This window comes from Cherax quadricarinatus, chromosome 3 (genome assembly GCF_038502225.1).
Source record: "Cherax quadricarinatus isolate ZL_2023a chromosome 3, ASM3850222v1, whole genome shotgun sequence".
Lineage (NCBI taxonomy): Eukaryota > Metazoa > Arthropoda > Malacostraca > Decapoda > Parastacidae > Cherax > Cherax quadricarinatus.
The window spans coordinates 77,177,543-77,205,503 of record NC_091294.1 but is presented as its reverse complement, the minus strand read 5'-3'; the positions used below and the strand labels follow the sequence as shown (position 1 = coordinate 77,205,503).

General features: G+C 46.7%; 1 protein-coding gene across 6 annotated transcripts in view; it reads right to left on the bottom strand.

Moving 5' to 3' along the window:
* LOC128704881 (sodium-independent sulfate anion transporter) overlaps positions 1-27,961 on the bottom strand; it is a 94,372-nt gene that overhangs the window by 24,133 nt on the left and 42,278 nt on the right. For all 6 annotated transcript variants that reach the window (XR_011392950.1, XM_070092593.1, XM_070092600.1 and 3 more), the window contains exons 6-7: positions 13,662-13,855; positions 11,752-11,930 (exon numbers count right to left, since the gene is read on the bottom strand). Coding sequence is in view for 5 of the 6 variants with exons in the window: in XM_070092593.1 (XP_069948694.1) it covers positions 11,752-11,930; positions 13,662-13,855 (373 nt within the window). In the remaining variant the exon portion in view is untranslated. The remainder of the gene's footprint in view (positions 1-11,751; positions 11,931-13,661; positions 13,856-27,961) is intronic.

Below are 27,961 nucleotides of genomic sequence, written 5' to 3'. Positions count from 1 at the left end.
CAGATGCGGTAGATACATTGTTATAGTCTTCGAAGGCAAGATCCTCTGACATTATCACTCCCAGGTCCTTCACATTACATTTTTGCTCTATTGTATGGCTAGAATTTGTTGTATATCCTGATACAGTTTTAATTTCCTCAAGTTTTCCATATCTCAGTACAGCAGACCGTCGTTTAACACGGTTTTGTGTGGCATGTGTTGGTTATAGCACTACAGTGGATCCTTGACTAACGATGGCATCGTATAACGTTAAATTCGACTAGCGATACATTTTAACGCAAAAATTTTGCCTCGACTAGCTCTAAAAAACTCGACCAACACGATTCGTTCCGTTCGAGACGCATCCACGTGTGGCCTGAGCACGCCTCACTTGTCTCGTGAGTGCCAGTGTTTACAAGCCAGCCACCGCGGTTGCATCTAAACATACAATTGGAACATTTCATATTATCACAGCGTTTTTAGTGACTGCACCTACAAAATAAGTCACCATGGGCCCCAAGAAAGCTTCTAGTGCCAACCCTGTGATAAAAAGGGTGAGAATTAGTATGGAAATTAAGAAAGATTTTGAAGGGCTTGGGGCTAACCCTGAGACGCCTATGCCAGTTGTGGAATCCATTGTGCCTACTTCAAAGATTAAGGAATTGTGTGCAAAGTGGGTTGAACTGCAAATCTTTATGGATGAAAATCACCCTAACACAGCTATTGCAAGCTGTGCTTGTGACTTTACAATGACAATGTTATGGCCTATTTTAGACAAATCTTAAAGGAACGGGAGGTACAGAGCTCTATGGACAGATATGTTATGCGACAGAGGTCCAGTGGCTCTCAAGCTGGTCCTAGTGGCATTAAAAGAAGAAGGGAAGTAACCCCAGAAAAGGACTTGACACCTCAAGTCCTAATGGAAGGGGATTCCCCTTCTAAACACTAACACCATCCACACTCTCCCCTCCTCCTATCCCATCAATCATCACCAGATCTTCAATAAAGGTAAGTGTCATGTAATTGTACATGTCTTCTTCAGTTTGTGTGTATTAAAATTAACATTTCATGTGGTAAAATTTTTTTTTTTAATACTTTGGGGTGTCAGGAACGGATTAATTTGATTTCCATTATTTCTTGTGGGGAAAATTAACTCGACTAACGATAATTTCGACTAACGATGAGCTCTCAGGAACAGATTAATATCGTTGGTCGAGGGTCCACTGTATTGATGAATGGCTGCATATTTTTGTATAACACTTCGTAAAAAAATTTGGAGCGTGTGTTCACCCCAAGCACTCCTGACACCTCCATCCCAGCATTCGTTCAGAAGTGTCCAGTTCCAATGTGTTAGGAACTAGCTGTGTTTGTGAATAGTGTTTTGATATTTTAATTGCCATATCTTGCATCTGCCAACCACTCATGGCACCCAGTAGGTATACTAGTGTTGCTGAAAGTGGCAAGGAAAGGTATAAGCATTTAAGTCTTAAGAATTAATGAAGAAAATAGAGATATTAGATAAGAGATAGCCTGAGGCCTTAATGAAACATTAGTTTGTACAATTAACCCTTTGACTGTTGCAACCCCAAATCCTGAGGTGTCTCCTGGTGTTGAAAAAAAAAAAAAAAAAAAATTCTTATGAAATGACAGAGAATCTTTTCCCGATGGTAATGACACCAAAAAAAACGTAATTTGATAGAATAAAAAAGGAATTACACTTTTGTGAAGTTAGCGACCTTGACGATATTTGTGAATAGGCGATTTCGCCCGCTTTGAGCCCTATTTTCAGCTAATTCCATTGTTCCAGTCGACCAAACTCATAGCTATTTCTTTAGATCACCATTTGTTCTATTGACTGAGTACAAGAAACTGCCCATTTACCAATTTCAACTACCCAATAACGTGGTCAGAAATTTGCAATTTGGCCAATTTCATGCAAATTAAAAAATATGCCAATTTCAAAATAGGGTCCAGAATGAACAATGCAGACATTCCTGGCTCTAAAATAACGTTTTCTTTGTTCATTAGTTATGTCTCCAGGCCCCTGTGATATTACTCTTGCTTTCTATTTTGAATTTTTATTCAAACAAAAAATAAAAGATTTAGTGTTATGCAGACTACTGCAATATTGTAATAATTGTATAAATAATGTTAACCCATTCATGACTGCATATTAGAATGGCTAGTTGGACATTTATTGCACAATGTCATCATTTGTTTACTTTTGAACATTGGCAAAAATCAAACATTTCCCCTACTTTGAGCTCCATTTCAAGGTTCTTTTCATAGCAAAACCAATCAAAATCACCTTTACTTCTATAATATGTTTTCTGCCCTATCAAATGAGACCAAGAAAATGAGAATACAACCATAAATACTATACAAAAATACACGCATAACGATAACTTGAACAACGCCTGTGTACAACACCGAAATTCCACCAATCATCTCATGAAGTTCAGGGACGCCCAACTAGTGATCAAAGAAACTAACTTCCGCAGACGCAAGTGCCTTGAATCTTCACTAATAGCTGTTTCTAATACTATTAAACAAAACAAAGGCAGCTTCACCATCTCTGAAGTCCTAGCAAGAATCCTCCTGAAAACAGTAAACCCTGCCATCACATAGTCTCTCCTCTTAATACTACACAAGCACCTTACAGAAAATGAACATTGAAACAGACCTCCTCTATCCAGCCACCGATAGATATATTTGTCTAACCTATTTTTATGTTTCCCAAGTAATAGCTTTTATATCCTTTTACTCATGTGCAAATTAATTGTTCTAACATATTATATTACTACTACTACTACTACTACTTATATCATTACTACTACTACTACCACCACTAGTATTGCACTTCACTCTGAGACTATATATACCCTCTGTGTCCATACACTGTAATGGCTTGATAAAGCTCCTGGAGAGCAAAACGTTGCCACAATAAAATGTCACATTAGTTGCACTTGTGTCCTTTTACTTTACAAAGAGGGAGCGGTTGTGGCCGCCTCCACCTGTTACCTTAAATTGCAATATTAACCTTGACCTAAAACGCTTTCTTGATAGTTGTGACAGAACCCACAGGCACAACACCAGACACAAACATCTCTATGACATTCCCCGTGTCCGACTAAACCTTTACAAAAATTCAATGTATGTCAAAGGCCCTAAAATCTGGAACAACCTACCTGAAAATTCCAAAACTGCAGACACATTCATCACCTTTAAAACTACCATCAGAAAACATCTTATCTCCCTGATACACCCTGTCAACTAATAATACGAATACCACCTGGTGGTTCACACTTACACTCACTCACCCATTTGACCATAAACAGAAATATCAATCTCAATTTCAAAATAATGAATTTTAACTAGTCAAAAGTTGGCCTGTGATACTCCAATACTGAAACTATGTACTGTGCCAAAACAAAAGCATTCACATTGCTAAACTCACAACTAGTATTTAGTCACTTAGCCATAATACCAACTTATCTCATAATTCTGTAACATTTTAAACCTAAGATTTAATATAAGTCTGCCCGAAATGCCTAGCCATGCTAGGCGTTCTAGTGGTACACTCTGTAATTATTATTTTACTACATGTAAACCACACAATAACCAAATTCTGTAAACTCAGCATTGTAATACTTATAGAGAATAAAGTTTGAATTTGAATAATGACATATTTTATTCATTCTAGAGTATATATCATGTTTCTATGTTATTTTTATTGTTTTTTTTTATGTCATATTAGATGAACTGTGATATATAAATAAGCCATATAAATGATATTAGCAAAATTATTCATGAAGTATTTTGCCCGGTCTCCAGACAAACTCTCGTCCACCGCCGACACCGCCCATACCACTACATGAATGACATATTTTATTCATTTTAGAGTATATATCAGGTTTGTATGTTATTTATATTGTTTATTATGTCATATTAGATGAAGTGAGATAGATAAATAAGCCGTAGAGTTGATATTAGCGAAATTATTGAAGTACAGAATTCCACTGGAATGGATTAATTGCATTTCAATTAATTTAAATGAGGAAAATTGACTCTGCAAACGAGCAAATCCAGTTGCGAGCAAGGTCATGGAACGGATTAAACTCGCAAGTAGAGGTTCCACTGTGTTAGGAATAGTCTGCCCAAAATGCCCCAGCATGATAGTGGCTATCTTTGTATTTAGCAAATCAAAATTGTAATTACAAATTGTAACCTTTACAAAGAAATAAACTTTATCTTATCTTATCTAAAATAGGACTCAAAGTGGGGAAAATATCCGATGTGTAAATATCGCTGACATAGCAATATTTACGAATTGTAATTTTTGCCAATTTTTCATCAAATTTTGTACTATATGTTTTGTTATCTTCAGAAAAAATTCTCCACCATTTCATAAGAAAAAATAATAATTTTTTTTTTTTGAAAAGTCTTAGACCCTGTGGACAAGTTCCAGATCGGGGCTCTGGACAATGAAAGGTTAATATGCAGAGCATCTACTGCAAACTTAAAACTAATTGACTGCTTATATATTCAGTCTCTTGCATGGTTGTAAAAATATAATTAGAAATTACAATGAATAAAAGAGAATTGAATATTCTAGTAGTACATGCTATATGACTTTCATCAAGTTCAATTGTTTTAAGAATGATAGGTAATGAGGATTCTAACATATTAACATAATGTCGACACAATATATGTTTTAATGGTTATCAGGATTACAGATATTAAGAATAATATCACAGTAGGACTCCTATATCAGCAGGGGATACGTTCCAAGGACCTGCCGTGGATAGTTGCAAACCCTATATATAAGTCCTATACATACCTATTATAAAGTTTACTTGATAAATTATGTACAATAAGCGGAGAATTATCACTTTTTCACTGATGGGAAGCACTTCACAGCTTCTCTTAGACTTTGAACAACTGTCACCATCATTACTATTCTGCTTTTGTGTCATTATTAAGCATAATTAAAGGCTAATTTTGGGCCAGGGTAAACCATGTATAACTGAATCATCGGATACCGAATCTGTGGATACGGGGGTCCTACTGTATATAATATACAGTGGACCCCCGCATAACGATTACCTCCGAATGCGACCAATTATGTAAGTGCATTTGTACGTGTATGTTTGGGGGTCTGAAATGGACTAATCTACTTCACAATATTCCTTATGGGAATAAATTTGGTCAGTACTGGCACCTGAACATACTTATGAAGTGAAAAAATATCGTTAACCGGGGGTCAACTGTATATTTCTCATATTTATCCGATGTTGGGATATGTTAGGGAGAGGCGTTTTTTAATGGTAGTTTTGAAGATGCTGGCTGAGAGAATGACTCTGCAGATTCCTGGCAGACAGTTCTAGATTTTGGGTCCCAAGTAATACAATAAGGAATTAAATAATACAAGGAACTAAGTTATAAACAAGAAACTAAGCAACACAGGAGGACCCTTATATAACAGGTTAAGTTCCAGGTTACTGCTATACAGGAGGACCCTGCTTATACAGCAGGTTAGGTTCCAGGCTACTGCTGTACAGAAGGACACTGCTTATACAACAGGTTAGGTTCCAGGCTACTGCTGTACAGAAGGACACTGCCTATACAGCAGGTTAGGTTCTGGGTTACTGCTGTACAGGAGGACCCTGCTTATACAGCAGGTTAAGTTCCAGGCTACTGCTGTACAGGAGGACCCTGCTTATACAGCAGGTTAAGTTCCAGGCTACTGCTGTACAGGAGGGCCCTGTTTACACAGCAGGTTAAGTTCCAGGCTACTGCTGTACAGGAGGACCCTGTTTACACAGCAGGTTAAGTTCCAGGCTACTGCTGTACAGGAGGGCCCTACTTATACAGCAGGTTAGGTTCTGGGCTGCTACTGTACAGGAGGACCCTGCTTATACAGCAGGTTAAGTTCCAGGCTACTGCTGTACAGGAGGACCCTGCTTATACAGCAGGTTAGGTTCTGGGTTACTGCTGTACAGAAGGACCCTGCTTATACAGCAGGTTAAGTTCCAGGCTACTGCTGTACAGGAGGACCCTGCTTATACAGCAGGTTAGGTTCTGGGTTACTGCTGTACAGGAGGACCCTGCTTATACAGCAGGTTAGGTTCTGGGTTACTGCTGTATGGGAGGACCCTGCTTATACAGCAGGTTAGGTTCTGGGCTACTGCTGTACAGGAGGACCCTGCTTATATAGCAGGTTAGGTTCTGGGCTACTGCTATACAGGAGGACCCTGCTTATACAGCAGGTTAGGTTCTGGGCTACTGCTATACAGGAGGACCCTGCTTATACAGCAGGTTAGGTTCTGGGCTACTGCTGTACAGGAGGACCCTGCTTATACAGCAGGTTAGGTTCCAGGCTACTGCTGTACAGAAGGATCCTGCTTATACAGCAGGTTTGGTTCTGGGCTACTGCTGTACAGGAGGACCCTGCTTATACAGCAGCTTAGGTTCTGGGCTACTGCTATACAGGAGGACCCTGCTTATACAGCAGGTTAGGTTCTGGGCTATGCTATACAGGAGGACCCTGCTTATACAGCAGATAAGGTTCTGGGCTACTGCTGTACAGGAGGACCCTGCTTATACAGCAGGTTAGGTTCTGGGTTACTGCTATACAGGAGGACCCTGCTTATACAGCAGGTTAGGTTCTGGGTTACTGCTATACAGGAGGACCCTGCTTATACAGCAGGTTAGGTTCTGGGCTACTGCTATACAGGAGGACCCTGATTATACAGCAGGTTAGGTTCTGGGCTATGCTATACAGGAGGACCCTGCTTATACAGCAGATAAGGTTCTGGGCTACTGCTATACAGGAGGACCCTGCTTATACAGCAGATAAGGTTCTGGGCTACTGCTGTACAGGAGGACCCTGCTTATACAGCAGGTTAGGTTCTGGGTTACTGCTATACAGGAGGACCCTGCTTATACAGCAGGTTAGGTTCTGGGCTACTGCTATACAGGAGGACCCTGCTTATACAGCAGGTTAGGTTCTGGGCTATGCTATACAGGAGGACCCTGCTTATACAGCAGATAAGGTTCTGGGCTACTGCTGTACAGGAGGACCCTGCTTATACAGCAGGTTAAGTTCTGGGTTACTACTGTACAGGAGGAACCTGCTTATACAGCAGGTTAGGTTCTGGGTTACTACTGTACAGAAGGACCCTGCTTATACAGCAGGTTAAGTTCCAGGCTACTGCTGTACAGGAGGAACCTGCTTATACAGCAGGTTAGGTTCTGGGTTACTACTGTACAGAAGGACCCTGCTTATACTGCAGGTTAAGTTCCAGGTTACTGCTATACAGGAGGACCCTGCTTATACAGCAGGTTAGGTTCTGAGCTACTGCTGTACAGGAGGACCCTGCTTATACAGCAGGTTAGGTTCTGAGCTACTGCTGTACAGGAGGACCCTGCTTATACAGCAGGTTAGGTTCTGAGCTACTGCTGTACAGGAGGACCCTGCTTATACAGCAGGTTAGGTTCTCAGCTACTGCTGTACAGGAGGACCCTGCTTATACAGCAGGTTAGGTTCTGAGCTACTGCTGTACAGGAGGACCCTGCTTTTATAGCAGGTTAGGTTCTGAGCTAGTGCTGTACAGGAGGACCCTGCTTATACAGCAGGTTAGGTTCTGAGCTACTGCTGTACAGGAGGACCCTGCTTATACAGCAGGTTAGGTTTTGAGCTACTGCTGTACAGGAGGACCCTGCTTATACAGCAGGTTAGGGTCTGAGCTACTGCTGTACAGGAGGACCCTGCTTATACAGCAGGTTAGGTTCTGAGCTACTGCTGTACAGGAGGACCCTGCTTATACAGCAGATAAGGTTCTGGGCTACTGCTGTACAGGAGGACCCTGCTTATACAGCAGGTTAAGTTCTGGGTTACTACTGTACAGGAGGAACCTGCTTATACAGCAGGTTAGGTTCTGGGTTACTACTGTACAGAAGGACCCTGCTTATACAGCAGGTTAAGTTCCAGGTTACTGCTATACAGGAGGACCCTGCTTATACAGCAGGTTAGGTTCTGAGCTACTGCTATACAGGAGGACCCTGCTTATACAGCAGGTTAGGTTCTGAGCTACTGCTATACAGGAGGACCCTGCTTATACAGCAGGTTAGGTTCTGGGCTACTGCTATACAGGAGGACCCTGCTTATACAGCAGGTTAGGTTCTGAGCTACTGCTGTACAGGAGGACCCTGCTTATACAGCAGGTTAGGTTCTGAGCTACTGCTGTACAGGAGGACCCTGCTTATACAGCAGGTTAGGTTCTGAGCTACTGCTGTACAGGAGGACCCTGCTTATACAGCAGGTTAGGTTCTGAGCTACTGCTGTACAGGAGGACCCTGCTTATACAGCAGGTTAGGTTCTGAGCTACTGCTGTACAGGAGGACCCTGCTTATACAGCAGGTTAGGTTCTGAGCTACTGCTGTACAGGAGGACCCTGCTTATACAGCAGGTTAGGTTCTGGGCTACTGCTGTACAGGAGGACCCTGCTTATACAGCAGGTTAGGTTCTGAGCTACTGCTGTACAGGAGGACCCTGCTTATACAGCAGGTTAGGTTCTGGGCTACTGCTGTACAGGAGGACCCTGCTTATACAGCAGATAAGGTTCTGGGCTACTGCTGTACAGGAGGACCCTGCTTATACAGCAGGTTAGGTTCTGGGCTACTGCTGTACAGGAGGACCCTGCTTATACAGCAGGTTAAGTTCCAGGTTACTGCTGTACAGGAGGACCCTGCTTATACAGCAGGTTAGGTTCTGGGCTACTGCTGTACAGGAGGACCCTGCTTATACAGCAGGTTAGGTTCTGGGCTACTGCTGTACAGGAGGACCCTGCTTATACAGCAGATAAGGTTCTGGGCTACTGCTGTACAGGAGGACCCTGCTTATACAGCAGGTTAAGTTCCAGGTTACTGCTGTACAGGAGGACCCTGCTTATACAGCAGGTTAAGTTCCAGGTTACTGCTGTACAGGAGGACCCTGCTTATACAGCAGGTTAGGTTCCAGGTTACTGCTGTACAGGAGGACCCTGCTTATACAGCAGGTTAGGTTCCAGGTTACTGCTGTACAGGAGGACCCTGCTTATACAGCAGGTTAGGTTCCAGGTTACTGCTGTACAGGAGGACCCTGCTTATACAGCAGGTTAGGTTCCAGGTTACTGCTGTACAGGAGGACCCTGCTTATACAGCAGGTTAGGTTCCAGGTTACTGCTGTACAGGAGGACCCTGCTTATACAGCAGGTTAGGTTCCAGGTTACTGCTGTACAGGAGGACCCTGCTTATACAGCAGGTTAGGTTCTGGGCTACTGCTGTACAGGAGGACCCTGCTTATACAGCAGGTTAGGTTCCAGGTTACTGCTGTACAGGAGGACCCTGCTTATACAGCAGGTTAGGTTCTGAGCTACTGCTGTACAGGAGGACCCTGCTTATACAGCAGGTTAGGTTCCAGGTTACTGCTGTACAGGAGGACCCTGCTTATACAGCAGGTTAGGTTCTGAGCTACTGCTGTACAGGAGGACCCTGCTTATACAGCAGGTTAGGTTCCAGGTTACTGCTGTACAGGAGGACCCTGCTTATACAGCAGGTTAGGTTCTGAGCTACTGCTGTACAGGAGGACCCTGCTTATAAAGAAGGTAAGGTTCGAGGTTACTGCTGTACAGGAGGACCCTGCTTATACAGCAGGTTAGGTTCTGAGCTACTGCTGTACAGGAGGACCCTGCTTATACAGCAGGTTAGGTTCCAGGTTACTGCTGTACAGGAGGACCCTGCTTATACAGCAGGTTAGGTTCTGAGCTACTGCTGTACAGGAGGACCCTGCTTATACAGCAGGTTAGGTTCCAGGTTACTGCTGTACAGGAGGACCCTGCTTATACAGCAGGTTAGGTTCTGAGCTACTGCTGTACAGGAGGACCCTGCTTATACAGCAGGTTAGGTTCCAGGTTACTGCTGTACAGGAGGACCCTGCTTATACAGCAGGTTAGGTTCTGAGCTACTGCTGTACAGGAGGACCCTGCTTATACAGCAGGTTAGGTTCCAGGTTACTGCTGTACAGGAGGACCCTGCTTATACAGCAGGTTAGGTTCTGAGCTACTGCTGTACAGGAGGACCCTGCTTATACAGCAGGTTAGGTTCCAGGTTACTGCTGTACAGGAGGACCCTGCTTATACAGCAGGTTAGGTTCTGAGCTACTGCTGTACAGGAGGACCCTGCTTATACAGCAGGTTAGGTTCCAGGTTACTGCTGTACAGGAGGACCCTGCTTATACAGCAGGTTAGGTTCTGAGCTACTGCTGTACAGGAGGACCCTGCTTATACAGCAGGTTAGGTTCCAGGTTACTGCTGTACAGGAGGACCCTGCTTATACAGCAGGTTAGGTTCTGAGCTACTGCTGTACAGGAGGACCCTGCTTATACAGCAGGTTAGGTTCCAGGTTACTGCTGTACAGGAGGACCCTGCTTATACAGCAGGTTAGGTTCTGAGCTACTGCTGTACAGGAGGACCCTGCTTATACAGCAGGTTAGGTTCCAGGTTACTGCTGTACAGGAGGACCCTGCTTATACAGCAGGTTAGGTTCTGAGCTACTGCTGTACAGGAGGACCCTGCTTATACAGCAGGTTAGGTTCCAGGTTACTGCTGTACAGGAGGACCCTGCTTATACAGCAGGTTAGGTTCTGAGCTACTGCTGTACAGGAGGACCCTGCTTATACAGCAGGTTAGGTTCCAGGTTACTGCTGTACAGGAGGACCCTGCTTATACAGCAGGTTAGGTTCTGAGCTACTGCTGTACAGGAGGACCCTGCTTATACAGCAGGTTAGGTTCCAGGTTACTGCTGTACAGGAGGACCCTGCTTATACAGCAGGTTAGGTTCTGAGCTACTGCTGTACAGGAGGACCCTGCTTATACAGCAGGTTAGGTTCCAGGTTACTGCTGTACAGGAGGACCCTGCTTATACAGCAGGTTAGGTTCTGGGTTACTGCTGTACAGGAGGACCCTGCTTATACAGCAGGTTAGGTTCCAGGTTACTGCTGTACAGGAGGACCCTGCTTATACAGCAGGTTAGGTTCTGAGCTACTGCTGTACAGGAGGACCCTGCTTATACAGCAGGTTAGGTTCCAGGTTACTGCTGTACAGGAGGACCCTGCTTATACAGCAGGTTAGGTTCTGAGCTACTGCTGTACAGGAGGACCCTGCTTATACAGCAGGTTAGGTTCCAGGTTACTGCTGTACAGGAGGACCTAAAAAGTACATATGAAGAACACACATTGCTAACCTTATAATATTTTTGTCTTCAGCTTATAGTGAGTAGTTACTGTATTTATTGTAACAAGTCTGAATAAATAAAGAATGGGCATAATTGAAAAAACTGCTGTTAGCAAAATGCTGTAAAGCAAAGTGCTGTAAAGTGAAGCACTGTAAAGCAAAGTGCTGTAAAGTGAAGCACTGTAAAGCAAAGTGCTGTAAAGTGAAGCACTGTAAAGCAAAGTGCTGTAAAGTGAAGCACTGTAAAGCAAAACATTGTAAAGCAAAGTGCTGTAAAGTGAAGCACTGTAAAGCAAAACATTGTAAAGCAAAGTGCTGTAAAGTGAAGCACTGTAAAGCAAAACATTGTAAAGCAAAGTGAAGCACTATAAAGCAGGGCTTTCCAGTAGCACATTTATTGTATAAAGTCTGAATAAATGAAGAATGGCTATAACTGAAAACTGTTGCATTAGCAAAATTGCCATAAAGCAAAGTACCATAAAGTGGGGCCATCCCATACTTAAAGTGCGACGTAAGGAAGGCCAGCGCCAGCATCACCAGGACGCTGGTAATGATGCCACCTGCCGTAGTCTTGACGCCGCTGGTGGCATTGACGGCAGTTCGGGAGAATGACCCTGTCACTGGCATCGATTGCACGAATGACCCCAGCAAGTTGCAGAACCCCAGGGCATACATCTCCTGCAACACATGTTTGTTGATGAAGCTTTGAAAAACACTTATTAAGTTGATGAATAAGACACTTGTTCAACACTTGCGTATCTTCATTATCTTGTTCATCAATAATGACACCCAAGTGTTGAACAATCGCCTTATTCATCAACTTTTCGTTTTTTTTTTTTTTATCCATTTTTACAATATTATTAATATCTGACAGTATCTGATATTGTTCTTTCATAGATCATATGAGAGAGAGAAACAGATGATGATGGTCTCTAGGCACCATGATGGTAATGCCGGAACAGTATTAAGGATGAATGGGAGGGTGTTGGTACCTGGGGAAGAAGTTGATATCCTTGGGGTGAAATTTGACTCCAAACTGACCATGAAGAACCATGTTGTAAATCTTGCAAACCAGGCAACCAGGAAGCTTACAGCACTTTGCCGTATCTCGCATCTGCTTGACAGTAGAGGTTGCAAGATTCTGTATGAGGCACAAGTACGCTCACACCTTGAGTATGCTCCACTTTCTTGGTTTGCCTGCCCCCTCTCTCATCTGCAACTGCTTGACAGAGTAGAGAACAGAGCAAGACATCTCATCTCTTGCCTAGACCAATCCTGGATAGATCTGTCATTTTAGCAGAGCCTTGTGCAAGAATGGTATATAATACCGACAAGATGAAATTAAGACACATGTGCAACATCTGGGTATCTTTATTGTAGATGTTTTACCATCCAGTGGCTTTATCAATATAAATTCCAGGACATAACTTGAAGACAGTAGAACTATATACAGAAGATGAGGTAATCAGTCCCTCAATCTAGGAGTAGGTGTGAAGAGCACCGTAGTCGTGGAGATTCTGAAGCAGAAGTAAGGAGCCTGGCACTTACATACTAACGTCAGGTGTAGCAGACGAGGGCATAGTCACTGGTAGGCGGGATTCCCCAGTGGAAGTAGGTACTTCCCAAACAGATGGGTTAGTTGTAGTAGTAGTTGTCGTAGTCGTGAAGGTTATGTACATGTCCTCAGAATCAAGATTCCATGATGTTGCAGTGTCTGACAAGTTGTGCAAGAATGGTATATAAAACTGACAAGATGAAATTAAGACACATGTGCAACATCTGGGTATCTTTATTGTAGGACTGTATATAGTCCTACTGTCTTCAAGTTATGTCCTGGAATTTATATTGATAAAGCCACTGGATGGCGAAACGTCTACAATAAAGATACCCAGATGTTGCACATGTGTCTTAATTTCATCAGCAGAGCCTTCAACATAGGAGGGATGTGGGTGGCCTTACTGTTATGTACAAGGCCAATATTGTCAAAGTATCACACTTGGATCCACTTTGAGGACAGCGTGAAGCAAGCTTCTATACCACAAGACGGGCAGAAAGCAGCAACTTCACTCTGGCTGTACCCTTCTCCAGAACATCACTTCATCTGAGATCATTTATCCCCAAGATGACTCAAGTATGGAACACATTTGTACAGCATTATGATGTCAATGAGATAGAGGCTGTTGATCAAATGAAAATGCTGACCCACAGATGGCTCCAACTTCATCCTGTTCCCTACTTGTATGTCTCATAACAATAAAAATGCTTTCAAATGAGCTGATGTAGGTAACAGCTCTTAGCTTGTCAATAAAGTTAGGAATCTTTAACCTGTAAATAGCTTGTCAATAAAGCTAGGAATCCTTAACCTAACCTTGTCAAACCCTGTGTAAAAAAAAAAAAAGAGCATCCCACCTGCTTGGCATCCAGAGTCTTGCCACCACAGAAAGCATTAGCAATAGCCACAGTGCCCAAGATGGAAAGAATGGGGATAATAGCAACTCCAGATCCAATGTCCTCCAAGATGTCGCCGAATGAGAGAGTCGTTCCATTAACCACGGCAGTAAACTGTGGCAACCTGACCGCTGGTAGACCAGGTACAACCTCTCCTGCAATACAATATATATATTAACTACATTTCTTCTCCATGGGTAAGTGGAGCAGAATTCTTCCTCCGTAAGCCATGTGTGTCGTAAGAGGCAACTGAAATGCTGGGAGCAAGGGGCTAGTAACCCCTTCTCCGGTATACATTACTATAGTCAAAAAGAGAAGCTTTTGTTTTTCGTTTTTGGGCCACTCTGTTTCAGTGGGATATGACAGTTTTGTTGAAAGAAGAACTACATCTCTATCATCATATGTTTATTATATGCAAGGGTTTTAAAGGAATGTAAAGAGGAACTTAGCAAACATTTGGCTAATCTTTTTAACATGTCACTACAAACTGGCATAGTGCCTGACAAGTGGAAAATGGCAAATGTAATACCTATTTACAAAGCAGGTGACAGGTCCTTAGCTTCAAACTACAGACCAATAAGCCTAACCTCCATAGTGGGAAAATTTATGATATCAATAACTGTCGAAGTAATTTGTAGCCATCTTGAAGGGCATAAATTGATTACTGAATCTCAACAAGGTTTTACAAAGGGGCATTCCTGCCTTACAAATTTACAAACTTTATTCAGCAAGGTATTTGAGGAGGTAAATCATTGTAATGAATATGATATTGTGTATATGGACATAAGTAAGGCCTTCCATAGAGTTACAAATCAGAGGCTGTTGAGGAAACTTAAGGCACACGGAATAGGAGGAGAAACTTTTTCCTGGGAAGAGGCATGGTTGACAAATAGGCAGCAGAGAGTTTGCATAAACAGGAAGAAATCAGAGGGGGGGCACATCACAAGTGGTGTTCCATAGAGGTCAGTGTTGGGTCCCTTGTTGTTCACAATTTACATAAACGATATAGACGAGGGAATAAATAGCGACATAAGCAAATTTGTTGATGACACCAAAATAGGCCGTCCAATTCATTCTATGAGGACATTAGAGCACTCCAGGATGATTTGAGTAGACTGATGCAGTGGTTGCAGAAGTGGCAGATGCAGCTTAATATAGAAAAATGCAAAGTTCTAAATGTTGGACAGAAAAATAACCATGTCACATATAAACTAAATAATGTAGATCTTAATACTACTGATTGTGAGAAGGATTTAGGAGTTCTGATTAGCAGTAATTTGAAACCAAGACAACAGTGCACTTATGTTATTTGTGCAGGGGATCAACAGCAGCAACTCACCTAAAGCCAATAATAACCCAACAGAAAGCCGCAGTAAGAATTATCACACAATCCAATGCAAGACAACACACACCCCCACTCTTCAAAGACCTAAACCTACTCACCGTACAGAACATTCACACCTACTATTGTGCAACCTACATTTACAGAACCATAAATTTTAATATTAACCCTGAACTAAAACACTTTCTTGATAGTTGCAACAGGACCCATAGACACTATACCAGACACAAAAATCTCTATGACATTCCCCGTGTCCAGCTAAACCTCTACAAAAATTCGATCTACATAGAAGGGCCTAAAATCTGGAATTCCCTGCCTGAAAACTCTAGAACTGCAGACTCAACCACCATTTTCAAAACTACCATTAAAAAACATCTTATCTCCCTAACATACCCCCACTGTCAGCAAACCAAATGAACATCACCAAATTCTCTTTTTTCTATCATGAACACATCCAAAACAATATAGTCTTACTCTCGTTATCTGTAATTCCTCCCTAATTTACACTTATGCCCACGTAAATGACTATAAACATAAAATTCCTAATATAGTTAGTCCTAAGTTTGCCTAAGATACTCTTCCAGTATATGAACTTTAATAGAAACAATGTATCATGCCAAGACAAATCCAATCCTATTACTAAATCTACCATTTGTAATATTGTTATATGATGTGTACTACCTAATTATTTTAAATTTAATTATGTATGTGCCTAATTAGGTATGTATCTAATTATGTATGCATCTAATATGTTCAAATGTACTGCTCCATAACCTACATATATCAATATAGAGTAAGAATTAGCATTACTAGGTAGTAGGTTGTTAGACAGCAATCACCCAGGGAGGTACTACCGTCCTGTCAAGTGAGTGTAAAACGAAAGCTTGTAATTGTTTTACATGATGGTAGGATTGCTGGTGTCCTTTTTTCTGTCTCATAAACATGCAAGATTTCAGGTATGTCTTGCTACTTCTACTTACACTTAGGTCACACTACACATACATGTACAAGCATATATATACACACCCCTCTGGGTTTTCTTCTATTTTCTTTCTAGTTCTTGTTCTTGTTTGTTTCCTCTCATCTCCATGGGGAAGTGGAACAGAATTCTTCCTCCATAAGCCATGTGTGTCATAAGAGGCGACTAAAATGCCGGGAGCAAGGGGCTAGTAACCCCTTCTCCTGTATAAATTACTAAAATTAAAAAGAGAAACTTTCGTTTTTCTTTTAGGGCCACCCTGCCTTGGTGGGATATGGCCGGTTTGTTGAAAAAAAAAAAAATTAGCATTAGTCTGCCCAAAATGCCTAGGCATGCCAGTGGTCTTCTTTGTAATTAATATCTTATAACATTAATATTATTATTATTAATATTAATATTAAGATATTAATATTATTAATATCTTATAACCTGACGATCTGTTGGAGTGTGAGCAGGTCAATATTTAGTGAAGGGATTCAGGGAAACCGGTTATTTTCATATAGTTGGACTTGAGTCCTGGAAATGGGAAGTACAATGCCTGCACTTTAAAGGAGGGGTTTGGGATATTGGCAGTTTGGAGGGATATGTTGTGTATCTTTATATGTATATGCTTCTAAACTGTTGTATTCTGAGCACCTCTGCAAAAACAGTGATAATGTGTGAGTGTGGTGAAAGTGTTGAATGATGATGAAAGTATTTTCTTTTTGGGGATTTTCTTTCTGTTTTGGATCACCCTGCCTCGGTGGGAGACGGCCGACTTGTTTAAAAAAAAAAAAAAAAAAAAAAAAAAAAAAAAAAAAAACATGTAAACCACACATTGTAAGTTTTACAAGGAAATAAGCATTTGAATTTGAAGTGTTCGCAATAAAGCTAACAGAATTCTTGGCTTCATATCTAGAAGTATAAATAATAGAAGTCCTCAGGTTGTTCTTCAACTCTATACATCCTTGGTTAGGCCTCATTAAGATTACGCTGCACAGTTCTGGTCACCGTATTACAGAATGGATATAAATGCACTGGAGAGTGTACAGAGGAGGATGACAAAGTTGATCCCATGTATCAGAAACCTTCCCTATGAGGATAGACTGAGGCCCTGAATCTGCACCCTCTAGAAAGGCATAGAATTAAGGGGCATATGACTGAGGTGTATAAATAAAAAAAGGGAATAAATAAAGGGGATGTAAATAACACACTAAAAATATCTAGCCAAGACATGACTCGCAAAAATTAAAATTAAAATTAAAAAAAAAAAAAAAATATCAGCTTCAGGAAGGATATAGGAAAGTACTTGTTTGGTAACAGAGTTGTGGATGAGTGGAACAAACTCATGAGTACCATCATAGAAGCTAAAACATTGTGTAGTTTTAAAAATAGGTTAGATAAACACAATAGTGGGTGTGAGTTGGACCTGACTACCTTGTGCTACTAGGTCAGATGCCGTGCTCCTTCCTTAAGTGAATGTGACCTGACCTGACTAGGTACAGGCATTGGCTTAAGCTGGTGGGAGAACTGAACCTGCCTCGCATGGGCCAGTAGGCCTGTTGCAGTGTTCCTTCTTTCTTATGTTCTTATTATATGTCTATGTCCATTTAATATCTATGTCCATTATATGTCTATGTCTATAATATCCTAGGTAGTATGCTGGCAGACAGCAACCACCCAAGGAGGTACCACCATCCTGTGGTAGTATGCTGGCAGACAGCAACCACCCAAGGAGGTACCACCATCCTGTGGTAGTATGCTGGTAGACAGCAACCACCCAAGGAGGTACCACCATCCTGTGGTAGTATGCTGGTAGACAGCAACCACCCAAGGAAGTACCACCATCCTGTGGTAGTATGCTGGCAGACAGCAACCACCCAAGGAGGTACCACCATCCTGTGGTAGTATGCTGGTAGACAGCAGCCACCCAAGGAGGTACCACCATCCTGTGGTAGTATGCTGGTAGACAGCAACCACCCAAGCAAGTACCACCATCCTGTGGTAGTATGCTGGTAGACAACCACCCAGGGAGGTACTACCGTCCTGTGGTAGTAGGTTGGTTAAGAGCAACCACCCAGAGAGGTACTACCATCCTGTGGTAGTATGCTGGCAGACAGCAACCACCCAAGGAGGTACCACCATCCTGTGGTAGTATGCTGGTAGACAGCAACCACCCAAGGAAGTACCACCATCCTGTGGTAGTATGCTGGTAGACAGCAACCACCCAAGGAGGTACCACCATCCTGTGGTAGTATGCTGGTAGACAGCAACCACCCAAGGAGGTACCACCATCCTGTGGTAGTATGCTGGTAGACAGCAACCACCCAAGCAAGTACCACCATCCTGTGGTAGTATGCTGGTAGACAGCAACCACCCAAGGAAGTACCACCATCCTGTGGTAGTATGCTGGTAGACAGCAACCACCCAAGGAGGTACCACCATCCTGTGGTAGTATGCTGTAGACAGCAACCACCCAAGGAGGCACCACCATCCTGTTGTAGTATGCTGGTAGACAGCAACCACCCAAGGAGGTACCACCATCCTGTGGTAGTATGCTGGTAGACAGCAACCACCCAGGGAGGTACCACCATCCTGTGGTAGTATGCTGGTAGACAGCAACCACCCAGGGAGGTACTACCATCCTATGGTAGTATGCTGGAAGACAGCAACCACCCAGGGAGGTACTACCATCCTGTGGAAGTAGGTTGGTAGACAGCAACCACCCAGGAAGGTACTATCATCCTATGGTAGTATGATGGTAGACAGCAACCACCGAGGAAGGTACTACCATCTTGTGGTAGTATGCTGGTAAACAGCAACCACCCAGGGAGGTACTACCATCCTGTGGTAGTAGGTTGGTAGACAGCAACCACCCAGGGAGGTACTACCATCCTGTGGTAGTAGGTTGGTAGACAGCAACCACCCAGGGAGGTACTACCATCCTGTGGTAGTAGGTTGGTAGACAGCAACCACCCAGGGAGGTACTACCATCCTGTGGTAGTAGGTTGGTAGACAGCAACCACCCAGGGAGGTACTACCATCCTGTGGTAGTAGGTTGGTAGACAACAACCACCCAGGGAGGTACTACCGTCCTGTGGTAGTAGGTTGGTAGACAGCAACCACCCAGGGAGGTACTACCGTCCTGTGGTAGTAGGTTGGTAGACAGCAACCACCCAGGGAGGTACTACCGTCCTGTGGTAGTAGGTTGGTAGACAGCAACCACCCAGGGAGGTACTACCATCCTGTGGTAGTAGGTTGGTAGACAGCAACCACCCAGGGAGGTACTACCATCCTGTGGTAGTAGGTTGGTAGACAACAACCACCCAGGGAGGTACTACCGTCCTGTGGTAGTAGGTTGGTAGACAGCAACCACCCAGGGAGGTACTACCGTCCTGTGGTAGTAGGTTGGTAGACAGCAACCACCCAGGGAGGTACTACCGTCCTGTGGTAGTAGGTTGGTAGACAGCAACCACCCAGGGAGGTACTACCGTCCTGTGGTAGTAGGTTGGTAGACAGCAACCACCCAGGGAGGTACTACCGTCCTGTGGTAGTAGGTTGGTAGACAGCAACCACCCAGGGAGGTACTACCGTCCTGTGGTAGTAGGTTGGTAGACAACAACCACCCAGGGAGGTACTACCGTCCTGTGGTAGTAGGTTGGTAGACAGCAACCACCCAGGGAGGTACTACCGTCCTGTGGTAGTAGGTTGGTAGACAGCAACCACCCAGGGAGGTACTACCGTCCTGTGGTAGTAGGTTGGTAGACAGCAACCACCCAGGGAGGTACTACCGTCCTGTGGTAGTAGGTTGGTAGACAGCAACCACCCAGGGAGGTACTACCATCCTGTGGTAGTAGGTTGGTAGACAGCAACCACCCAGGGAGGTACTACCGTCCTGTGGTAGTAGGTTGGTAGACAGCAACCACCCAGGGAGGTACTACCGTCCTGTGGTAGTAGGTTGGTAGACAGCAACCACCCAGGGAGGTACTACCGTCCTGTGGTAGTAGGTTGGTAGACAGCAACCACCCAGGGAGGTACTACCGTCCTGTGGTAGTAGGTTGGTAGACAGCAACCACCCAGGGAGGTACTACCGTCCTGTGGTAGTAGGTTGGTAGACAGCAACCACCCAGGGAGGTACTACCGTCCTGTGGTAGTAGGTTGGTAGACAGCAACCACCCAGGGAGGTACTACCGTCCTGTGGTAGTAGGTTGGTAGACAGCAACCACCCAGGGAGGTACTACCGTCCTGTGGTAGTAGGTTGGTAGACAGCAACCACCCAGGGAGGTACTACCGTCCTGTGGTAGTAGGTTGGTAGACAGCAACCACCCAGGGAGGTACTACCGTCCTGTGGTAGTAGGTTGGTAGACAGCAACCACCCAGGGAGGTACTACCGTCCTGTGGTAGTAGGTTGGTAGACAGCAACCACCCAGGGAGGTACTACCGTCCTGTGGTAGTAGGTTGGTAGACAGCAACCACCCAGGGAGGTACTACCGTCCTGTGGTAGTAGGTTGGTAGACAGCAACCACCCAGGGAGGTACTACCGTCCTGTGGTAGTAGGTTGGTAGACAGCAACCACCCAGGGAGGTACTACCGTCCTGTGGTAGTAGGTTGGTAGACAGCAACCACCCAGGGAGGTACTACCGTCCTGTGGTAGTAGGTTGGTAGACAGCAACCACCCAGGGAGGTACTACCGTCCTGTGGTAGTAGGTTGGTAGACAGCAACCACCCAGGGAGGTACTACCGTCCTGTGGTAGTAGGTTGGTAGACAGCAACCACCCAGGGAGGTACTACCGTCCTGTGGTAGTAGGTTGGTAGACAGCAACCACCCAGGGAGGTACTACCATCCTGTGGTAGTAGGTTGGTAGACAGCAACCACCCAGGGAGGTACTACCGTCCTGTGGTAGTAGGTTGGTAGACAGCAACCACCCAGGGAGGTACTACCGTCCTGTGGTAGTAGGTTGGTAGACAGCAACCACCCAGGGAGGTACTACCGTCCTGTGGTAGTAGGTTGGTAGACAGCAACCACCCAGGGAGGTACTACCGTCCTGTGGTAGTAGGTTGGTAGACAGCAACCACCCAGGGAGGTACTACCGTCCTGTGGTAGTAGGTTGGTAGACAGCAACCACCCAGGGAGGTACTACCGTCCTGTGGTAGTAGGTTGGTAGACAGCAACCACCCAGGGAGGTACTACCGTCCTGTGGTAGTAGGTTGGTAGACAGCAACCACCCAGGGAGGTACTACCGTCCTGTGGTAGTAGGTTGGTAGACAGCAACCACCCAGGGAGGTACTACCGTCCTGTGGTAGTAGGTTGGTAGACAGCAACCACCCAGGGAGGTACTACCGTCCTGTGGTAGTAGGTTGGTAGACAGCAACCACCCAGGGAGGTACTACCGTCCTGTGGTAGTAGGTTGGTAGACAGCAACCACCCAGGGAGGTACTACCGTCCTGTGGTAGTAGGTTGGTAGACAGCAACCACCCAGGGAGGTACTACCGTCCTGTGGTAGTAGGTTGGTAGACAGCAACCACCCAGGGAGGTACTACCGTCCTGTGGTAGTAGGTTGGTAGACAGCAACCACCCAGGGAGGTACTACCGTCCTGTGGTAGTAGATTGGTAGACAGCAACCACCCAGGGAGGTACTACCGTCCTGTGGTAGTAGGTTGGTAGACAGCAACCACCCAGGGAGGTACTACCGTCCTGTGGTAGTAGGTTGGTAGACAGCAACCACCCAGGGAGGTACTACCGTCCTGTGGTAGTAGGTTGGTAGACAGCAACCACCCAGGGAGGTACTACCGTCCTGTGGTAGTAGGTTGGTAGACAGCAACCACCCAGGGAGGTACTACCGTCCTGTGGTAGTAGGTTGGTAGACAGCAACCACCCAGGGAGGTACTACCGTCCTGTGGTAGTAGGTTGGTAGACAGCAACCACCCAGGGAGGTACTACCGTCCTGTGGTAGTAGGTTGGTAGACAGCAACCACCCAGGGAGGTACTACCGTCCTGTGGTAGTAGGTTGGTAGACAGCAACCACCCAGGGAGGTACTACCGTCCTGTGGTAGTAGGTTGGTAGACAGCAACCACCCAGGGAGGTACTACCGTCCTGTGGTAGTAGGTTGGTAGACAGCAACCACCCAGGGAGGTACTACCGTCCTGTGGTAGTAGGTTGGTAGACAGCAACCACCCAGGGAGGTACTACCGTCCTGTGGTAGTAGGTTGGTAGACAGCAACCACCCAGGGAGGTACTACCGTCCTGTGGTAGTAGGTTGGTAGACAGCAACCACCCAGGGAGGTACTACCGTCCTGTGGTAGTAGGTTGGTAGACAGCAACCACCCAGGGAGGTACTACCGTCCTGTGGTAGTAGGTTGGTAGACAGCAACCACCCAGGGAGGTACTACCGTCCTGTGGTAGTAGGTTGGTAGACAGCAACCACCCAGGGAGGTACTACCGTCCTGTGGTAGTAGGTTGTTAGACAGCAACCACCCAGGGAGGTACTACCGTCCTGTGGTAGTAGGTTGGTAGACAGCAACCACCCAGGGAGGTACTACCGTCCTGTGGTAGTAGGTTGGTAGACAGCAACCACACCGGGAGGTACTACCGTCCTGTGGTAGTAGGTTGGTAGACAGCAACCACCCAGGGAGGTACTACCGTCCTGTGGTAGTAGGTTGGTAGACAGCAACCACCCAGGGAGGTACTACCGTCCTGTGGTAGTAGGTTGGTAGACAGCAACCACCCAGGGAGGTACTACCGTCCTGTGGTAGTAGGTTGGTAGACAACAACCACCCAGGGAGGTACTACCGTCCTGTGGTAGTAGGTTGGTAGACAGCAACCACCCAGGGAGGTACTACCGTCCTGTGGTAGTAGGTTGGTAGACAGCAACCACCCAGGGAGGTACTACCGTCCTGTGGTAGTAGGTTGGTAGACAGCAACCACCCAGGGAGGTACTACCGTCCTGTGGTAGTAGGTTGGTAGACAGCAACCACCCAGGGAGGTACTACCGTCCTGTGGTAGTAGGTTGGTAGACAGCAACCACCCAGGGAGGTACTACCGTCCTGTGGTAGTAGGTTGGTAGACAGCAACCACCCAGGGAGGTACTACCGTCCTGTGGTAGTAGGTTGGTAGACAGCAACCACCCAGGGAGGTACTACCGTCCTGTGGTAGTAGGTTGGTAGACAGCAACCACCCAGGGAGGTACTACCGTCCTGTGGTAGTAGGTTGGTAGACAGCAACCACCCAGGGAGGTACTACCGTCCTGTGGTAGTAGGTTGGTAGACAGCAACCACCCAGGGAGGTACTACCGTCCTGTGGTAGTAGGTTGGTAGACAGCAACCACCCAGGGAGGTACTACCGTCCTGTGGTAGTAGGTTGGTAGACAGCAACCACCCAGGGAGGTACTACCGTCCTGTGGTAGTAGGTTGGTAGACAGCAACCACCCAGGGAGGTACTACCGTCCTGTGGTAGTAGGTTGGTAGACAGCAACCACCCAGGGAGGTACTACCGTCCTGTGGTAGTAGGTTGGTAGACAGCAACCACCCAGGGAGGTACTACCGTCCTGTGGTAGTAGGTTGGTAGACAGCAACCACCCAGGGAGGTACTACCGTCCTGTGGTAGTAGGTTGGTAGACAGCAACCACCCAGGGAGGTACTACCGTCCTGTGGTAGTAGGTTGGTAGACAGCAACCACCCAGGGAGGTACTACCGTCCTGTGGTAGTAGGTTGGTAGACAGCAACCACCCAGGGAGGTACTACCGTCCTGTGGTAGTAGGTTGGTAGACAGCAACCACCCAGGGAGGTACTACCGTCCTGTGGTAGTAGGTTGGTAGACAGCAACCACCCAGGGAGGTACTACCGTCCTGTGGTAGTAGGTTGGTAGACAGCAACCACCCAGGGAGGTACTACCGTCCTGTGGTAGTAGGTTGGTAGACAGCAACCACCCAGGGAGGTACTACCGTCCTGTGGTAGTAGGTTGGTAGACAACAACCACCCAGGGAGGTACTACCGTCCTGTGGTAGTAGGTTGGTAGACAGCAACCACCCAGGGAGGTACTACCGTCCTGTGGTAGTAGGTTGGTAGACAGCAACCACCCAGGGAGGTACTACCGTCCTGTGGTAGTAGGTTGGTAGACAGCAACCACCCAGGGAGGTACTACCGTCCTGTGGTAGTAGGTTGGTAGACAGCAACCACCCAGGGAGGTACTACCGTCCTGTGGTAGTAGGTTGGTAGACAGCAACCACCCAGGGAGGTACTACCGTCCTGTGGTAGTAGGTTGGTAGACAGCAACCACCCAGGGAGGTACTACCGTCCTGTGGTAGTAGGTTGGTAGACAGCAACCACCCAGGGAGGTACTACCGTCCTGTGGTAGTAGGTTGGTAGACAGCAACCACCCAGGGAGGTACTACCGTCCTGTGGTAGTAGGTTGGTAGACAGCAACCACCCAGGGAGGTACTACCGTCCTGTGGTAGTAGGTTGGTAGACAGCAACCACCCAGGGAGGTACTACCGTCCTGTGGTAGTAGGTTGGTAGACAACAACCACCCAGGGAGGTACTACCGTCCTGTGGTAGTAGGTTGGTAGACAGCAACCACCCAGGGAGGTACTACCGTCCTGTGGTAGTAGGTTGGTAGACAGCAACCACCCAGGGAGGTACTACCGTCCTGTGGTAGTAGGTTGGTAGACAGCAACCACCCAGGGAGGTACTACCGTCCTGTGGTAGTAGGTTGGTAGACAGCAACCACCCAGGGAGGTACTACCGTCCTGTGGTAGTAGGTTGGTAGACAGCAACCACCCAGGGAGGTACTACCGTCCTGTGGTAGTAGGTTGGTAGACAGCAACCACCCAGGGAGGTACTACCGTCCTGTGGTAGTAGGTTGGTAGACAGCAACCACCCAGGGAGGTACTACCGTCCTGTGGTAGTAGGTTGGTAGACAGCAACCACCCAGGGAGGTACTACCGTCCTGTGGTAGTAGGTTGGTAGACAGCAACCACCCAGGGAGGTACTACCGTCCTGTGGTAGTAGGTTGGTAGACAGCAACCACCCAGGGAGGTACTACCGTCCTGTGGTAGTAGGTTGGTAGACAACAACCACCCAGGGAGGTACTACCGTCCTGTGGTAGTAGGTTGGTAGACAGCAACCACCCAGGGAGACAGCAACCACCCAGGGAGGTACTACCGTCCTGTGGTAGTAGGTTGGTAGACAGCAACCACCCAGGGAGGTACTACCGTCCTGTGGTAGTAGGTTGGTAGACAGCAACCACCCAGGGAGGTACTACCGTCCTGTGGTAGTAGGTTGGTAGACAGCAACCACCCAGGGAGGTACTACCGTCCTGTGGTAGTAGGTTGGTAGACAGCAACCACCCAGGGAGGTACTACCGTCCTGTGGTAGTAGGTTGGTAGACAGCAACCACCCAGGGAGGTACTACCGTCCTGTGGTAGTAGGTTGGTAGACAGCAACCACCCAGGGAGGTACTACCGTCCTGTGGTAGTAGGTTGGTAGACAGCAACCACCCAGGGAGGTACTACCGTCCTGTGGTAGTAGGTTGGTAGACAACAACCACCCAGGGAGGTACTACCGTCCTGTGGTAGTAGGTTGGTAGACAGCAACCACCCAGGGAGGTACTACCGTCCTGTGGTAGTAGGTTGGTAGACAGCAACCACCCAGGGAGGTACTACCATCCTGTGGTAGTAGGTTGGTAGACAGCAACCACCCAGGGAGGTACTACCGTCCTGTGGTAGTAGGTTGGTAGACAGCAACCACCCAGGGAGGTACTACCGTCCTGTGGTAGTAGGTTGGTAGACAGCAACCACCCAGGGAGGTACTACCGTCCTGTGGTAGTAGGTTGGTAGACAGCAACCACCCAGGGAGGTACTACCGTCCTGTGGTAGTAGGTTGGTAGACAACAACCACCCAGGGAGGTACTACCGTCCTGTGGTAGTAGGTTGGTAGACAACAACCACCCAGGGAGGTACTACCGTCCTGTGGTAGTAGGTTGGTAGACAGCAACCACCCAGGGAGGTACTACCGTCCTGTGGTAGTAGGTTGGTAGACAACAACCACCCAGGGAGGTACTACCGTCCTGTGGTAGTAGGTTGGTAGACAGCAACCACCCAGGGAGGTACTACCGTCCTGTGGTAGTAGGTTGGTAGACAGCAACCACCCAGGGAGGTACTACCGTCCTGTGGTAGTAGGTTGGTAGACAGCAACCACCCAGGGAGGTACTACCGTCCTGTGGTAGTAGGTTGGTAGACAGCAACCACCCAGGGAGGTACTACCGTCCTGTGGTAGTAGGTTGGTAGACAGCAACCACCCAGGGAGGTACTACCGTCCTGTGGTAGTAGGTTGGTAGACAACAACCACCCAGGGAGGTACTACCGTCCTGTGGTAGTAGGTTGGTAGACAACAACCACCCAGGGAGGTACTACCGTCCTGTGGTAGTAGGTTGGTAGACAGCAACCACCCAGGGAGGTACTAGACAGCAACCACCCAGGGAGGTACTACCGTCCTGTGGTAGTAGGTTGGTAGACAGCAACCACCCAGGGAGGTACTACCGTCCTGTGGTAGTAGGTTGGTAGACAGCAACCACCCAGGGAGGTACTACCGTCCTGTGGTAGTAGGTTGGTAGACAGCAACCACCCAGGGAGGTACTACCGTCCTGTGGTAGTAGGTTGGTAGACAGCAACCACCCAGGGAGGTACTACCGTCCTGTGGTAGTAGGTTGGTAGACAACAACCACCCAGGGAGGTACTACCGTCCTGTGGTAGTAGGTTGGTAGACAGCAACCACCCAGGGAGGTACTACCGTCCTGTGGTAGTAGGTTGGTAGACAGCAACCACCCAGGGAGGTACTACCGTCCTGTGGTAGTAGGTTGGTAGACAGCAACCACCCAGGGAGGTACTACCGTCCTGTGGTAGTAGGTTGGTAGACAGCAACCACCCAGGGAGGTACTACCATCCTGTTGTAGTAGGTTGGTAAACAGCAACCATCCAGTGAGGTACTACCATTCTGTGGTATTAGGTTGGTAGACACAACCACCCAGGAAGCTACTACCGTCCTTTGGTAGTAGGCTGGTAAACAGCAACCACCCAGGGAGGTACTACCATCCTGTGGTAGTAGGTTGGTAGACAGCAACCACCCAGGGAGGTACTACCGTCCTGTGGTAGTAGGTTGGTAGACAGCAACCACCCAGGGAGGTACTACCGTCCTGTGGTAGTAGGTTGGTAGACAACAACCACCCAGGGAGGTACTACCGTCCTGTGGTAGTAGGTTGGTAGACAGCAACCACCCAGGGAGGTACTACCGTCCTGTGGTAGTAGGTTGGTAGACAACAACCACCCAGGGAGGTACTACCGTCCTGTGGTAGTAGGTTGGTAGACAGCAACCACCCAGGGAGGTACTACCGTCCTGTGGTAGTAGGTTGGTAGACAGCAACCACCCAGGGAGGTACTACCGTCCTGTGGTAGTAGGTTGGTAGACAGCAACCACCCAGGGAGGTACTACCGTCCTGTGGTAGTAGGTTGGTAGACAACAACCACCCAGGGAGGTACTACCGTCCTGTGGTAGTAGGTTGGTAGACAACAACCACCCAGGGAGGTACTACCGTCCTGTGGTAGTAGGTTGGTATACAAGCAACCACCCAGGGAGGTACTACCGTCCTGTGGTAGTAGGTTGGTAGACAGCAACCACCCAGGGAGGTACTACCGTCCTGTGGTAGTAGGTTGGTAGACAGCAACCACCCATGGAGGTACTACCGTCCTGTGGTAGTAGGTTGGTAGACAGCAACCACCCAGGGAGGTACTACCGTCCTGTGGTAGTAGGTTGGTAGACAGCAACCACCCAGGGAGGTACTACCGTCCTGTGGTAGTAGGTTGGTAGACAGCAACCACCCAGGGAGGTACTACCGTCCTGTGGTAGTAGGTTGGTAGACAGCAACCACCCAGGGAGGTACTACCGTCCTGTGGTAGTAGGTTGGTAGA